Source organism: Neopelma chrysocephalum, unplaced genomic scaffold, assembly GCF_003984885.1.
Source record: "Neopelma chrysocephalum unplaced genomic scaffold, ASM398488v2 Primary Assembly neopelma1_24, whole genome shotgun sequence".
Classification (NCBI taxonomy): Eukaryota; Metazoa; Chordata; class Aves; order Passeriformes; family Pipridae; genus Neopelma; species Neopelma chrysocephalum.
This window is the reverse complement of record NW_020897693.1, coordinates 12002921-12018607: the sequence shown is the minus strand read 5'-3', so window position 1 is coordinate 12018607 and position 15687 is coordinate 12002921. Positions and strand designations below refer to the sequence as shown.

The 15687-nt window shown below is 37.8% G+C and overlaps 1 protein-coding gene across 5 annotated transcripts in view; it reads left to right on the top strand.

Annotated features, from left to right (window-relative positions):
* SLC1A2 (solute carrier family 1 member 2) overlaps positions 1-10839 on the top strand; it is a 90883-nt gene extending 80044 nt beyond the window's left edge. For 4 of the 5 annotated variants that reach the window (XM_027703927.1, XM_027703943.1, XM_027703950.1 and 1 more), the window contains exon 11: positions 1718-10839. In XM_027703927.1, the coding sequence (XP_027559728.1) occupies positions 1718-1792 (75 nt within the window). In that variant the 3' untranslated portion in view covers positions 1793-10839. Of the gene's footprint in view, positions 1-787; positions 859-1717 lie in introns of all 5 variants that reach the window. The other variant, XM_027703920.1, reaches the window with a different exon arrangement.
* The last annotated feature ends 4848 nt before the right edge of the window (positions 10840-15687 follow it).

The following is a 15687-nucleotide window of genomic DNA, read 5'->3' as shown; positions in this document are numbered from 1 at the left end:
TTAGTAGTGCTCTATGTCACCCTAAGCACACTCTTTAATTAAAGTTTTGGACCAAGGATGTATGAGCTAGAAGTGTCTGTCCTTTTTAACCGTTTTAGGTTTGCTCTGCTTGCAATCTCATTTTGCACTTTTAAACTCATGAAAATAGCCAGTCTTTACTGGATTGAGCACAAAACTGACTTTGAGCAGATCACTTCTCTTGTTGATGTGTCTGTCTGCAAGCTGCCAAAAGGATGTGTTGTTATGACCTAATTGATAAGCTATGCTGACATGTGCAAAGCATTTGGATCATGTTGAAATACCTGTACAGCTCCTGTTAGAATAGCAAAGGCAACAGAGAGTAGGATTTGGGGCTTCAAAACAAGCAGCCATTAAATTTGAAGAGACATCTCTTCATCCTGTCAAATGCACTGGTGGGTTGAAAAGCATACTGCAGCTCTGGTCAGGATATGGAAAAGCTAATCTACTAGCATGTCCTTTCTGTTTACTTTCTGTAATATATTGCATGTATAACACTAGTACTTTATAATTTTGCATGGTCAATGTACATAATTAATAATTAGTTTACCTTTATATGGGGGTAGAATGGTTGTTACTGCATGATCTTTTTGTATTTTTTTATTACCACATTTCACATGACTCTATGTGATTTTCATTTCTGAATAAGCTGTTCATTCCTGTATTTGCATGTTTCCCACTTTCAATGATCTAAGAAAAAGCTTGACTTTGTTTCAAAAATCAGTGCATTTTGTCATATTTCCATGTCCCAATGCTTCCATGCATCCAGTTTATCCAGCATGGGGAATTTCAGCTCTGTCTTTAAGTTTTCATTTGAAGCTGAGGATGTTAACTTACAAGGTAAGTTAGGAAAAAGTAAACCATCCATTTAGAATTAAATGAAATATTTTCTCACATTATAAAGATCTAGATCACTTTTGTAAAGTTAAATTGACATTTTACCTTTTTAATTTTTTAAGTCATTTGGCTGGATATATCTTTCTTGAAACATGAATTTATTTATAGTTATTTCTGGAATGCAACATACAGTGTTTACTGTGAGTTGGTAGATCACTACAGGTCTTCTACCATACTTAAACCTAAAAATTTTAGCACATATCTTTACAGGAAAGAGCAAAGTTTTGCAGTACTTTTTGTGAGACAAATTTAGCGTTACTATGAATTTTTAATCTGGCTATACTCAAAATCTTTCACTACACTGTTACAGTGGTATGATGAACAATACTTTTCACAATATGTCTTTTCTTCCATTTCTTTAAAGGTGGTGTAATTGTAGGTGAGTTAGTATAGATATACATCTATGATTATTCAGGCCTTGCATATTTTTCATGTCCTCGCATCAGTTATGCAGATTTGCTAAGGAATTCCAGTGAAAAAATACATTAAATATATTACTACATTAAAAAAAAGTAATCTGTCCTTGAAATAACCCAGAGAAATCTATAAGAGATGAAAAGGAGTAAATTCTAAAGTATTTATTTAATAACATTTTTCTACTGCTAATGTTTTCTAGTCAGTATAATAAATGAACAGGAGTCTCAGTATTTGGCAGTGCTATGAATCCTGAATAAACACTTATATAATAAGTCGTGGTGTATGTAATTCCTGCAAATATCATGATCTTCCATATGAAACTCATTACTTTTCTCATCAAAGTGCCTTGGCCTTTAAGTCGGTTGTTGATGATAATTACTTGCAGGTAACACTGGCAACCAATGGCAAATCTGCAGACTTCAGTGTTGTTGAAGAAGAGCCTTGGAAACGTGAAAAATAAGTGAAGAGATCCCTAGCTGCATCTTTAATAAGCCCTGGAGCTATCTTCTGGCAGAAGATATCATGATTAAAGAAGATTTCTCTTTTTTTTTTTTCTATTTAACATCTACAATTTCTGCTTACTTAATTTCGTAAACGAAACTTAGCAAAGATCTCATCAAATCATTGTAGTGTCTTTGCCAAGCAATGATCTATAACCATCTGTCTCCCTTGTGTTACTGTTTGGATGATGCAGCTGGAGAATACTCCATGCAGTGCGATGTGCTCTCACCCACTTTCCCTTTCATTCAAGACACAGAGAATGTAAATGCTGCAAAATGGGAAGATCAAAGTGCCAGTACAGTTCACTACAGGGACTCAGGGTCACAAATACGAGAGAAACATAACACCACATAAGCCTTCAAATGTTTTGGTGACTCTTGTGGCATACCTGATCTGTTTATCACTGTATGGCTAAAATATCTTTTGAAAACATCCATAATGATTTCTATTTGTTTTAATAATTACAAGCACTGTACTTTTGTGCCTAGTTGTACTTCAAACTGACCTTAGATCCAGGAGCAAGATTAATGTGTAGAAGTCAATAAGTTATCCCAGACATTGTGTTAGATCAGTACGACTAATAGTTAGCATTAAGAGAAGACCTTAGATTTGTATGTGCATGTGGTGTGTTTTTATCAGATGTCCCAGGGCAGGTGCAGCCTTTATTTTATGATGGTGCAATGCTCCTTTGTGACCACAGTGCATCATATAATACAAGACAGTATAATTACAGGGGCGGTAGTTCACTAAATCTGCCCGATGTGCAAAACCACTGACTCAGTTATGGCATTCTTAATCAAAGTAGGTAGTACCTTAATGTTCACCCTGCTCCACTGATCAGAGAGATTTCTCATGTGAATGAGACTACTCCAGTAAGGTACTACTAAGATTGATTATGGATGTTACGATTGGGTACTTGAGCTACAAACAAATTCTGAATCCATTATTCTTAGAGAATTATTGAATGTGATCATCAGTAGCATTTGCTATGAAATGAAAGCCATCTTTGAAGTATATCATGTTTCAGTGAATGGCTAAATCCTGAATTCATTGCTAAGCCAAATTTCATATAAAGTTAATAGATTTTTGTCCAGGGTTAGGACTGAAAGAAGACTAAACCAGAATTTCAGGATTTATTAATTTACATCTCTCTCTCTTTTGCAGAGTAATAAGTCATATAACTCCCTAATGGCAGAGAAATGTTTTTATGAGTACATGGCATCTGAACTAATGAGATGGTCTTTTGTAAACATATTATATCTGACTCATCCTGTCAGAAGAAATTACAGTTACAATAATCACCCTCTGAAGTGTTTTTAAAGGTGCTTGTTAATATTCAGCAATTTTAAGATAGTGGTGAATGCCATTATACTATTAGCAATGTTCTATAGCAAAGCTGAGCCACATGGCCTTGGAAGGCTCTACTCACAGAACAAGCTTTGTGCAGTTTTGGGGGAACTCCGGAAGTTCTCAGAATTAATCGGAATATGAGCATATGGTGAACTTAAAAATGGCAGTAAACAGAGTTGAAACATTTATGAAAATAGACCATTCAGTGTCTGTGCTCAGACCTGTCACAGGTTTAAACAGGAATAATGTGTTTAACTGTAGACTGATATTTGGCTCTGTAGAAGCTATTAAAATATAAATATGGTCTGCTTTTGTTCATCTGCATTCATATAAATATCTCTGAAAATGCACACAGACCTGAGCCAGCTAAGGCTACTTGCATGGTTAATGATATGCAAGATCAAGTCCATTGTCAGAGTATCCCTCCTTTAAGCATTTGTTGTGGAATATTTTTCTTACTGTCGTATTTTTGTCATCACTTGAATTCCATGGCTACAATCCTAAGCAAAATGACCTATATAATTTAACACATATTGAACCACTGTGAATTCTGTAAGCCTCTAACATGTATTAAAGGTGGAGACCTTTTCCAGAGGCCTCCTGAAGTATCTGAAGGATTTTTTTTTTTTTGGTAAAGGATGGAATTGTAGGTTATTCAGAGAAGTGGCAGGCAGGTTCTCTTTTCTTCAGTCGTTGTTATTAGCATATCCAGAGTTCACCTATATCTAGCTACTGCTTCTCCCCATTAGCTTTCGCTGGGTTATGTGCCAGAAATGTGCCTAGTATGGTGCATAGGTACTGTAAAATGTTCCCTACTCTGAGGGTGCTGGCTCACATCAAGTGAAATTTGCTGTGACTTGGGTGGTAGTTATATCCAAGAAAAACGCATAGTGTTTACCCTGGTTTATATCCAGCATTCTTGAGCTGTTTCATGGCACAGCTCACCCCTTCACAGATGATTTTTCATCCTTTTTACCATAGCAGTTTCTTAGCAGCAGCCACAGTGATTGCTTGCCTTTAAAGTAGCTTTAGAAAATTGGTCCATATACTTTTAGCTGTCATTTGAAACTGTTTAGCAGTTGGAAACAAACAGGAATGTCAGCAACATGTGACTAAACAGCTCCACAAAATTACATATTGAGAAATGCTTAAAATATGCTTACAGTTATCCGCTTGGGATGTATTGTCCTTTGAGAAGTGCTTCTTTGGATAGAGACTAGGGAAGGAAGGAATGCAATAATAGAGAAACCCCACCCACATATGGAAGAATAAATTTGGGTCTTTTGATAGGATGAGAATAGCAGACTGTGATTTTAAATAGTAGAGTAACTCAGGGATTTTTCAAAAGATAATTATGATGGTATTTCTCTATTTAAATGTGGATGTGGGAGAAGGAGAAATGTTGGGTTTTTTAACTCCTCTACTTGTAGCCTGACTGAATATTTAATATAGTGTTACTCCAGAGCAGCACTGTATTAAATCATCAAAAAGCTTTCCACTTCTGTGGGAAAATGTAACTCACTCTTGGCTTTCATTTCTCAGTTTGCTCAATCTGCATGAGGCTGGGTTGCTACTTAACTAAACAAACAGAAAATAACCAAGGGACCGTCCACTTCAGTTAATACAAAGTTCACATTTCAGCAGGCAGTGCTGGTTACTTGCCAGCCTCTTTTTAGTTTCACTAGGAGTGTCGGTGCATTCATTTGAATCTGGCAATTTTTTTGTATCTGTTCACAGTGCTGGGGTGGCAAAGTTAAAGGAAAAGCACAGTAGAAAGTGATTTGTTTTCTGTGTAGTTCAAATTAACATTTCTTTGTACATTCATCTTATTTGCTGCTCTAGCAGTTCCCCCCACCTTTGTCTGTGCAACTCTGATATCCTTTGGCCTTTGGATTGCTGACAACACACTGGCACATGGAAAAGTCTAGGCAAAGACGCAGTTAATTGCATACTAAAATAAATACATGCTTATGTGTTTGCTTTATTCCTTTGCTGCTGAAGCAAGGTTGGCATTCTCTTAATATCTGTTCATTGAAACTAAAGCATACTCTATGTTAAAATGATGGGAGAGGTGGAGCACTTTGACACTGAACTTGTTTCTTCATTGCTTCCCTTGGAAGACAAAGGCTGCACCAGCCTTTTAAGAAACGTGTATGGGTCTTATACATGAAGATGCTTCAAATAGGTAGGGGATAAGGCATTTGAATTATATTATGAGATGTGCTCTTTCCACTTGAATTGGTGAGAAACTCAGTATGTCTTTGAAAAATTGTTTGCAGTGGTAAAACCTGTGCCTGCAATGCTTTGATTACTGGACTACATGAACCCCAATGAAATCTGTGGGAGTCACAAGCTTCCAGGAAAAGTCAAGTCCCTTCCTGTCTCTGTTAATTTATAAGACATTTCACAATCCCATCCTAGGGAATAGTCTTTGTTTGCTATTTATAATGAAGTTGATTCTCACATTCAAAAAGATTTCTGCCAAGATGCTTCTTTTTTACCTAATTGTTTATATGCTACAAGTCCAGCACTGAAATTAAAACTCAGCACAAAAATAAGGATCACTATCATTACAGTTTTTTTCCGTATCTTCTCTAAGGTACAGCTGACCTCAGTTTTTTCTCAAAGCATGTGGAATTCTAGACTTTATGCCACTTTTAAAGTAAGAGTAATATAGATTTCTGATTTGTTTTCCATCACTCCCAGGGTCATTATTTTTCCAGCAGTAGATACTCAGAAGAGCACACTGTTCCCCTGAGAAGTGGCAGCATTAGCGTTTGAAGAAATTTATTCTGGTGACTGCCTGGATTTTCTTTGCTTCCTTGCCTTCACTTGTGTTATTGCAGCCTTGTTGTAGCAACACAGCAGCAATTGCACAAATTCCCATAACTATAGGTAGTATGAAATCTCACCTCTAACATTCACTTCTATAATTATCTTCAGAAGGGCTCTGAGCTTTAGTATCAGGCTCAGAAGAATCCTTTTGTGAAGATGTAAAGGTATAACTGTTTCTCATTTCATTAAGTTCCATTCATCTATTTTTATTGCTGCATTTGAATTAATTTACAGAAGGATAAATAAGGGCACTTTATAAAAATGTACTGTAATATTATTCTGTTATGAGCCTGAAGACTATCCTTGATTTTATTACTGTGACTTTTAAAGCCACAATTATGATATTTTTCATATTAGCTATTGTAATAGGTGTAGAGTCCATTGGGACAGTTAACCTCGGCTATAATTCACCATGTAACACTATATAGAAGCTCCTGTTCCCAGCAGAAAGCATTCTTGGAAAGATGAGTTATTTTCTTCTCTCCAATAATATTGATGACTTTGAAGGAAAGATATTTACCCATTTCCTTTGTCTAAATAGTGATATTTAGGGTGTAGTTTCAAGTACTAACAAAAAAAAAGGAATCACGATACTGACGTGTCAAAGAAGGCAGTCAGGCTGTAAATGCATTGTTCAGCTTCGCCGTGTAATTTTTTAAAATGTTGTGTTCTTGCTCACAATTTTCCTGAAACAATCTATTTAGTGCACATTCCTTCCAAAGTCATCAGTCTTTCTTCCCACATAGGCGCAAAGGCTGTATCTCTCCATGGTCCTCAGACAAAGCACAGACTCTGCAGTTCTGCACACTTAAGGCAGGACTCTGGGTAAAGTCCCCAGGAACAGTGCCTGGGGACTGTACAATGGATGCCTCCCTCATTTTTTCTTCCTGATCATGTTTTATGTTAAATTGAAATCTGCTGCTACGAATGAGTCAAATTGCTGCTGATGCCCAGGTGCTGGTAATTCTTTTACTTCTCTTATGAGTGGGCTCCCTGGCACAAGGCTCTGAGGAACCGTCCCTCACATGTGCCCACCATCTCAGAGACATCTTCCCCTGCTCAGGGGAAACCTGATGGCTCCCCACTACCAGGTTGATACAAATCCTAACACAGATAAAGTGGTTGTGCAGTTGCAAGTACGAGTCTTACAAAAAAGCCAGGTTCCAAATATTGAAAAAACCTAGAGCATGTGAATGAACCACTGAGTAGGTCTCTACTAGTCCAGGATGGAAATAACTGACAGACTAATGTAAGATATGGGGAGACAAGAAGACCTGTGAGATTTATCACTTCACCCAACCTTTGATCCCCTTTCATTTCTAACTACATTCTGCTGCAGAGCCATTGCTGATCGATGCTAGAGCATCCATTCCTTCTAGTCTGATTTTTCAACATTCAGGAGTCCTGCAACTGTTTTTAATGATGCTCTGTGGCATACATCATTGCATGAAGAGAAATTGGCATAGGCAGCATCACACAACCTGGATTGTCTAGTACCTGTATATTGCTTTGTACATAAATAATATAGTTTACAGGGATTTTTGTATCATTCTTTTCCATTTGTTTTCTACAGTTTTTTGGAGACTGTATGCAAACTGTGCTTGCATATTGATGTTGTAGTTAGTATTGTAGATTATAGCATTTCCATTTTGATGGTTTGTATGGATTTGTGAGTTCCTGTGCACTACACATTGTCCTTCTTTCTTAAAGACAATTGCATACACTTCCATCCAACACATCCTGCTCCTTTCTTAAATATATCATATTTCCTATGATCTGGTGTGAACTCTTGCTTGTAGAATGCATTAGAAAAAGCTGAATATGTATTTATAGTATTAAATATTATATGCTCAACACTGATTTAGTTAAGAATAATACAGGTTTTAGGGGTTTGTACTTGTTCTCTGGAAACTACAGTGTAGACTGACTTAAATTACCTAGTATCTGTAATTTACAGACACACAAATATTTTCTTATAATATTTTCTATGTGATTATATAAGGTAGGGACATACTTGTCTGAAGGTGATCTATACCTTAGAACAAAACCAGTTTTCATATGACATTTAGGATCAATGAAATATTTCTGTGTTATGTTTAGTGACAATTTATAGACAAAGCACAAAATGCAAGAAGCAAATAGGAATTTCAAGATGTCCTTAAATGCTGCAGTTCATTATGGAACAAATGTTATAATAATCTAATCTGAGCAATCTTCTAGGTTGACTGTCTTGGGCAATCGTCCCTCATTGTAATAATTTTTCTTGATGTTACCTTTGCCAAATCCTGCAGTTCTTTCTTAGTCCCTGATAATGTATATTTGATTGACTCAGAATGCAGTTTTAGAAAAACTGGAGATCTGAGGAGGCAAAAAATATGTTACCAGGTACCCTGTCCATCTTGCTACAATACAGGGTGTGTGAGTTCAGCCTGTGGAGTTTATGATCTCACCACCTACTTTTGCCTTCTTGAAAAAGGACCAACAGAACCACCATGGGACCAATGTAATTGGGTAGCATCCATACAAATACCTCCTGCTTTCTTATGTATTTAAAGAGAATAACCACTATATTTTTCAACCCAGATGACAGTTACTTCTCATTTTGGTCATCACTTCCCATTAGGCAAATACCTGTTGGCATTAAGGCCGTGGCTATAATAATTTCTACTTAATAAATAGGGAATTGTTTTTAGATGAATAAAAATAAATTAATATAAATATTCATAACAATTATATAACAAAAAAAATCTTCTATGGCCTACTAGCTCTTTGACTGTGATTCAAAACAAAGAAAACATTGAATAGCAAGGACTGCTGTCTCAGTGTGACTGATACTGGGTATCTCTTTAACGATTAAAAAATCTATGGGGCCATGTTATACTGCTGAGGTTTTGGAGCCTAAGTTTCTAGTAGATATATATATGTAGGAAGTGTGTTGATATACCCTTGTATTTTAATCTTTATTGTATTTTAAATCAGATGTAACAGGTATTATCTTAATAGGAATCACAGGTAGAGTAGTGCTGAGTTACTAATAGCTGGAAAACCCTATTGATACCAGTTTTGACATTTTGTTGAAGCATGATGTCCAGTGCCTCTCTGCACTTAGTGTAGATAATGTAGCTATCAACATGTAATTTCAGTGAAATGGTGTATACAGTATATGTAGCAGTGCATTAATTTAATTTAATTGGTTTCTATGTGTTGAGCCATAGTAGAAAAATAGACTGTGTTTTGAAATTTTGTTCTACTTTCTGTTTTTCATTTGTATCTGGGTTTGTTTCTTTTTGGCCATTCAACTGATTAGGTTCCATAGCTTAGTAACTACTTTGTCTGTCTGTTATAGAGTATCCAGTTTTGATAACATTCAGAATCATGTATGCAGACAACTTATTGTAAATATGTTCATTTTAGTTTTCAGCTATCTAACCAGTATGGTGTGTGTTAGAAGCTGCATGTGTGTAGTTCTCTGGCAGTAAATGAAAGTGATCCCAGCATAGATTTCCTGCCTTGTGAATGCACTTGTTATGACATGTTAATGAATTAATGTTCACATGCAGTGATAAGTTTTGTTTTCTTAGTTTGCTTGAAATGTTTGAACTCTTTATCACCAGAAGTTTAGTAAGTCACTGTTTAAATTGGCACAATGAATAAGGGGAAATCCATCTAACTGCATTCCTGTTGGATGCCCTGGCTGCTTTTGACTCTGTGCAACATTCAGTCCTTAGTCACATCATGGCATCATAAGATCCCTCTGAGTCATTTCCAGTTTCTCCTTGACCACAAATGCCAGGAAAGCAGTGCAGTCCCACGGCTGTGACTGGGCAAACCTGCAGACAGCAAGGGGCTGCCAGTTCTGTCCAGAGTGCCTGCGAAGTCCAAGTAGGAACCTCTATTTCATCCCCTTAGCAGGAACAGTCTCTGAGAAAGATGAATACACTCAGGGGCAAAGGGGCACAGTTTCTTTCACTGTTAAAAAGGGATATTAACAGTTATTGGAAAATAAATGCAAAACTAACAGCTTCTCAAGCTACTGTGGTTGTTGTATAGGCCTGTTATCAGAACTATGTCTGATCATAAAACAGATATATGAACTACAAAGTCAGTGGCAAAAATCTGAAATCAGGGCTGCAGTTCAGATCTATGAGAAAATAAGGCCATATAGAAAGAAGAAGCTGATTCATTCCTAGATGCCCTGGACCTGGATCTCAGAAATGTAATCATCCCTTCTAAGCAGAAGGAAATAAAAATCAGGCCCCAAAGCACAGAATCTATCTTGCTTGGTGATTCCCATCATGATGCTTCAGGATGGATTGCATGCTGGAGTACTGTGTGCTGCCTATTCATCATCCCTTGCCCCTTCTTTAAGGTGACCAGATATGAACTGGAATGTTTTGTGATCTTTCACATAAAAAGGATAAAAAGGAAGAGGGATAAGATTGGTCTTTTCTTTATACTCAAAAAGTTCTGCAGATTTTGAATTTACATACTGTACAGAATCTATAGCACAGTTTGTTTAAGAATTAATGAATGCAGATGATAAAATTTCTCCCAACTCTTTGCTCTGTTCTTGTATATTGTAGTTGGAATGCCTTGTAGACTGATTCTATTTTTGTAGTTCAGATCCTTTCCTCTTTACAAGGATTGTTAGTCATTTGCTTTTAATGCTTTCTTACGGTATGAACTGATTTCTGTAACTTTTATGTATTAAACAAACTAGACATTCTTTCTATACTGGAAATATAGTCATGAATATAATATTTCACTAAGTGTTGTACCTCTTATGTACATACATCAATAAATGTTGATTCATAATTTTCATCTGTGAGTTTTAATTTCAGCCTGGGCTCAATATGGGAATGCTTTGTGTAGGAGTTTAAATAAAGCAGTCTGATGTGAGAGGCTGTCTGTTCTGAAAACTACATTTAGGGTAGAAGATGGACCTGACTTTGCCAAACTGTTAGAAAACCTCACCCTTCACTGTATCCTCCAAATATTCCAGGATGCCGGCTGCAAATGAGCTCATTTCCCAAAAAGGCCAGGACTCACTAGCTACAGTTCTTGGCAATGAAGCCAAGAGAATTGAAAAGAGATGTTAGAAGAGTAGGAGAATACAAATCAATGGTTGCAGTTGCTTTAGAAACCTACTTCCCTCCCCTGGCTACGAAAAAATAAGTCTCTTATTCATAGTCTTTCTAAAAAAAATAAATAAATAAAGCCTGTAGCGGAACTTCTGGAGTATTCTGTAAAGAAATCAACACTTATTTAACACATAGATTAAGAGATGCTTATGGAGCAAACTATGGCCCTGTGGACTGGTAGTTGCTAAGTATGGAGAGAAAGCTCCAACATTTATGCATGCTCAGAGTAGCAGACGTTACGGAAATAGCATAACTACCGTTGTGTGATAAAGACACATAACCGAAACCTCGGCTGCACAACCCTGGCCTTACTGCTTCTTAATCATCCACTTGACAAATTTCCAAAGAAACCCAGGCATGGCAGGAAGTGGCTTTGGCAGCACCTCATCTGGCGATCTGCCCTCTTAGTCAGTAACGAACTAAATCCTGATGTGGTGCTAGGAGGATCTTTGGGCAAAAAGTAAATCTGAGGCCCTGGCTATCTGCTGCCATTTTGATACCATGTTGCTGCTTTCTGCCAGAGGCAAAAATGCCTTGATTTGGCCTCATCAACAAGTGTTGTTAATAAATGCATTCTGCTGATGTAAAATTCCCTGCTGAAGTTGGTTTGTGATCCCCCATCACTCACATATTTCATGTGGACTGTGTACGTTCAAATTCCTTCCCTTGAAGGTGGCTATTCTTCTGTTACACATCATGATAAAAGTTTAAAATGAAAGGCCCGACACTGACCCTGTACAATTATATGAATGCAATTATATGAAGTTGTCCTTTCTGAAAATACACACCCCAAAGGCTGATTCTCTAAGCCCTTGCAAGCCCCTTGTGTACCCCTTTTCCTCCATGTCCTCAGCCTTAGAGCAAAAGATTATTTCAGGAGTGTCTTTGTATCTGAAATGTGTCCCTCTCTACAGGAAAGAATCTGCTAGAAGGTGCTATAAAAGACAGTCATGAATCATTGACCCATATTAAGAGATATTTCTATATCTCCTCTCAGGCATGAAAGAAAAACTGAGATAATACTCAGGGTTGTTAAAACTCAATCTTCTCCTTTGTATTAGTACATGTAAACAGGACAAGGTTATGAAAGAAACAGGTGGCCCCAACGTACAGTGCTTTAGAGGAAAAACAACATTAAAAATTACACTCGGGCTAGAAAGAGTTATTTGCAGCAAGCACTTATTCTACAAGAATGTACAAATACCCCAGCAGGGTTTAGTGCCATTTTGCTTCTGAAGCTGTGCAGAGCCCTGTGCATGCACACAAAACTGAGGCAGCTTCGCAGGCTTGGCAGGTGTCTGTCTGCTGTCTCACATGTACAGCATGCAGTGAAAGCAGGAAGGAAAACAGATTGCATGCAAGATCAGGCCTTGTGGTCGTGGTGGCGTTAGCAGAGCAGGCAGGTTCTGTGGCGATAAGCAGAACGTGTCTGCGTAGACAGATAAATTACAAAGCTGACTGTCACCCACCGAAACTCACAGGGACAGGATCTGGAGGAACAGGACCTCACCCTGTTGATGGTGCTTCTGTAGCATAAGGATGAGCACTTAGAAAAGCAACATAGGGTCTATTTTACACAGTGTTGTGCTCTTTGTTCTCACTTGTGACTAAACTAAAAGTGTTTGCTTTTCGTGTGCTCATTGTAAGACTAATCTGTCTCCATTTGTCTGCTTTCTTACTGGGGTGCCAGAAGCACTCGAGAAATGCTGCTGTGGAGATGTGCAAGTGACAAAAAACATCTGACTCCCAACTCTATGAAGGGACAAGAAGAGAGACCAAGATAGGAAATGCACTCAAAATTCATTCCATTGTTTCACTGAGGTTAGTGGTATTACCTAAATTGACAGGATCACACAAGCTTTGTTTCTGAACCTCATTTCTCCCATTTTGACTGGTCTGTAACCAACAGGCAGGCTTTATACCTATCCTCTTCATGGGCAGGGGTGAAGTCATCCTTCTTGAACAAAGGGCAATTTTGTTTTTTAAGTCACTAGCTGAACAAGCAACCTTACCTAGAGTTTATTTCAGACTTTCACTTGATTAATGAAAGATGAAAATGAACTACAAAAGAACTGCAGGGAAATACCCAACAACTATGAACTTGACTCCACTGGTGAATCTGATGACCTACTGCTGCAAAACAAAACATGCCGAATTGAGTGGATGTTTGTGAAATAGTGTTACAGTAAGACTAACCCCACGTGCTTGCACACTAGGATACAGATAGACAGTATTTAGATGTACATTGGCAATGCTTGAACAAAGCCAAAACACAGAATAATTTATGAATCTGAAAACTGAAAGGAACCCAAAATACTTTGTCCAGGGACTTGCTCTGAGGCTTGTATCATTGACAGTGGTACTCCACAGTATGTGCAGGAGGCCTATTCTCTCCTTTGGAGTGCTGTTGTCAGCTGAGATCACTGTGGCTTGATTATGGGGCTCAGCTGTGATGGGCTCACCTTAGGTAAACTCATTCTACAGGCTCAGGCTGAGAGCTGCAGAAAATTGTCTCCCCGAGGTAGCTATGGTAAGGTGCTGCTAGAAATCTGCAGCAGCAGCCCTAAACCAGATGTTTGCTTTTAAAAAAAAGTAGACTGATTAAAAGTGGTGAATATAAACTCTTAAATTAAAATACTGAAATACCCATCATGAGGCAAAACCTACCCGGTTTATTACTGTCTGTTCTGAGAAAAATGGAAGTGTGGAGTCTCAATTCATGCAAAGGAAAATGTGTTCATTGAAAATGACCTAAACCTTTTTTTTCTTCAGATTAAACCAGGGGAAAAATACCCTTTTGAGTATGTGGTGCTAGAAGCTAGACGATGTACATGAGTGAATACAAGTAAATTTAGATTTAAAGCTAAAAACTCTGCTGTACCAGAGCCATTTGGTACCAAATGATACCAAACCATTTATACAGTTCAACGTGGGACTGTCAAAAGGGGTATTAAAACTGACCCCACCATAATATGACTGCTTGAGGCAAGGCTTTCAGATGCCAGGTACAAAATTTACAGCCTCCAGAGAAGTGCAAAACGCCTTATCATATCCTCCTCTGTCCTGAGTTGCTCCAGGAGTTAGAAGGACTTCAGGACAAGCTCAGCAGACCTGAAAGTTGTTGGGTGTACAGAGCCTCCACTGCCTAAGAGCCATATGCTGATTTACCACTGCCAGCCTACATACCCCTAACTTTGACTGTGCCTCAGCTTCAGCACCAGAAGCAAGCAGCTGTTGAGCTAAATTCTAAGTTAAGTGGGTGTTTCAGTGAGGCTTTTCCTTAATATTCTAAAAAATGCTTGAGGGTTTTCCAATAGATACACTTATGTCATCTGAGACTTGGATAGTTCTATTTTATTGTAAATTTGCACATACATTATTTTCTAGTGGCAAATAAATTACTTGTAAGAATTGCATTTTAGTACAAAGGGAGAGCTACATTATCCATTAGGCATGAAGAATCTCCCCCCCCCAAAAAAAAATTGACAAAAAAAAAAGGTTAGATTTTGTCTGGGATATTAAAACTAGCTGAAACTATGTCTGTTCCTTAAAAAAAATTCTTAGTTGACAGTCTTTGTGGACTTATTTTGATCCAAAACTTCATAATTTTTTTTCCAAAAGAAATCATAAAATTAAAGACATTCACATCAGTGTTCAATACACAGCTTTTTGTGGCAGAGAATGTATGAAAGTAGTTTTCATCCCCCAACTTGTTCATTCAAAACCATTTTGCCTGCAGAGTAGGGAGTTTTAATAAAAAGCCTGAGACTCCTTGAAGGTGTCACTCAGATAAAATCTTTCTAATTCTTGCTGGACCCATCCAGACAAAAGTGATGGAAGACTGCATTTAAAGCATATGTGAAGCTTTCACTGCCTCTGCTTTACTTGCACTTTAACAATCATCAACTGTCTTGAGGTCAGGACGGCTTCTTTGATGGTGGATGCGCTTCTTCAATTTCAGCTTTTAAAAAAACTACGCAGCTATGTGAAGATCCATATCAGTCCTGCACTTGCAAAACAGGAAGATAAGCAAGAAGCAAAATGTTCTTGAAATCTTGCTGTTGCTAACCTTGCTCAAATGGGTGAGAAAGGGAAGAAAAAAAGCACAGTCTCTGTGCTGTACAAAAGACACTATTACTCATCTTTGCTGAATTTGTGCTTTGCCTCTCACTCCTCACTGTCACAGCTGCTTGCTCGCAGCATGGTGTTGGTGGATGCCAAATGCAGTATGGCACAGCAATAATGAGAAATAAGCTACCAGGGGAAAATTATTCAAAATCAGTTTGCAAAGGAGGTGGTGAATGTAGAGGATGACTTGGAGGTGGGGGAGGTCCACAGGAAAAGGCTAATTCTTTTTTCCTTCTCAGAGCTGTGAAACATTCAAGTGCCAGAGTCCTGGGAGTGTTGAAGGTACTTTCCCAGTAGTTGTACAGAAATTTCACTCTCCCTTTATTTCCTTTCCCATCATTTGTGTCCTCCCTCCATCCCTAATTCCCCAGAGCTCCACCCCCAAAACACTTTTTCACAA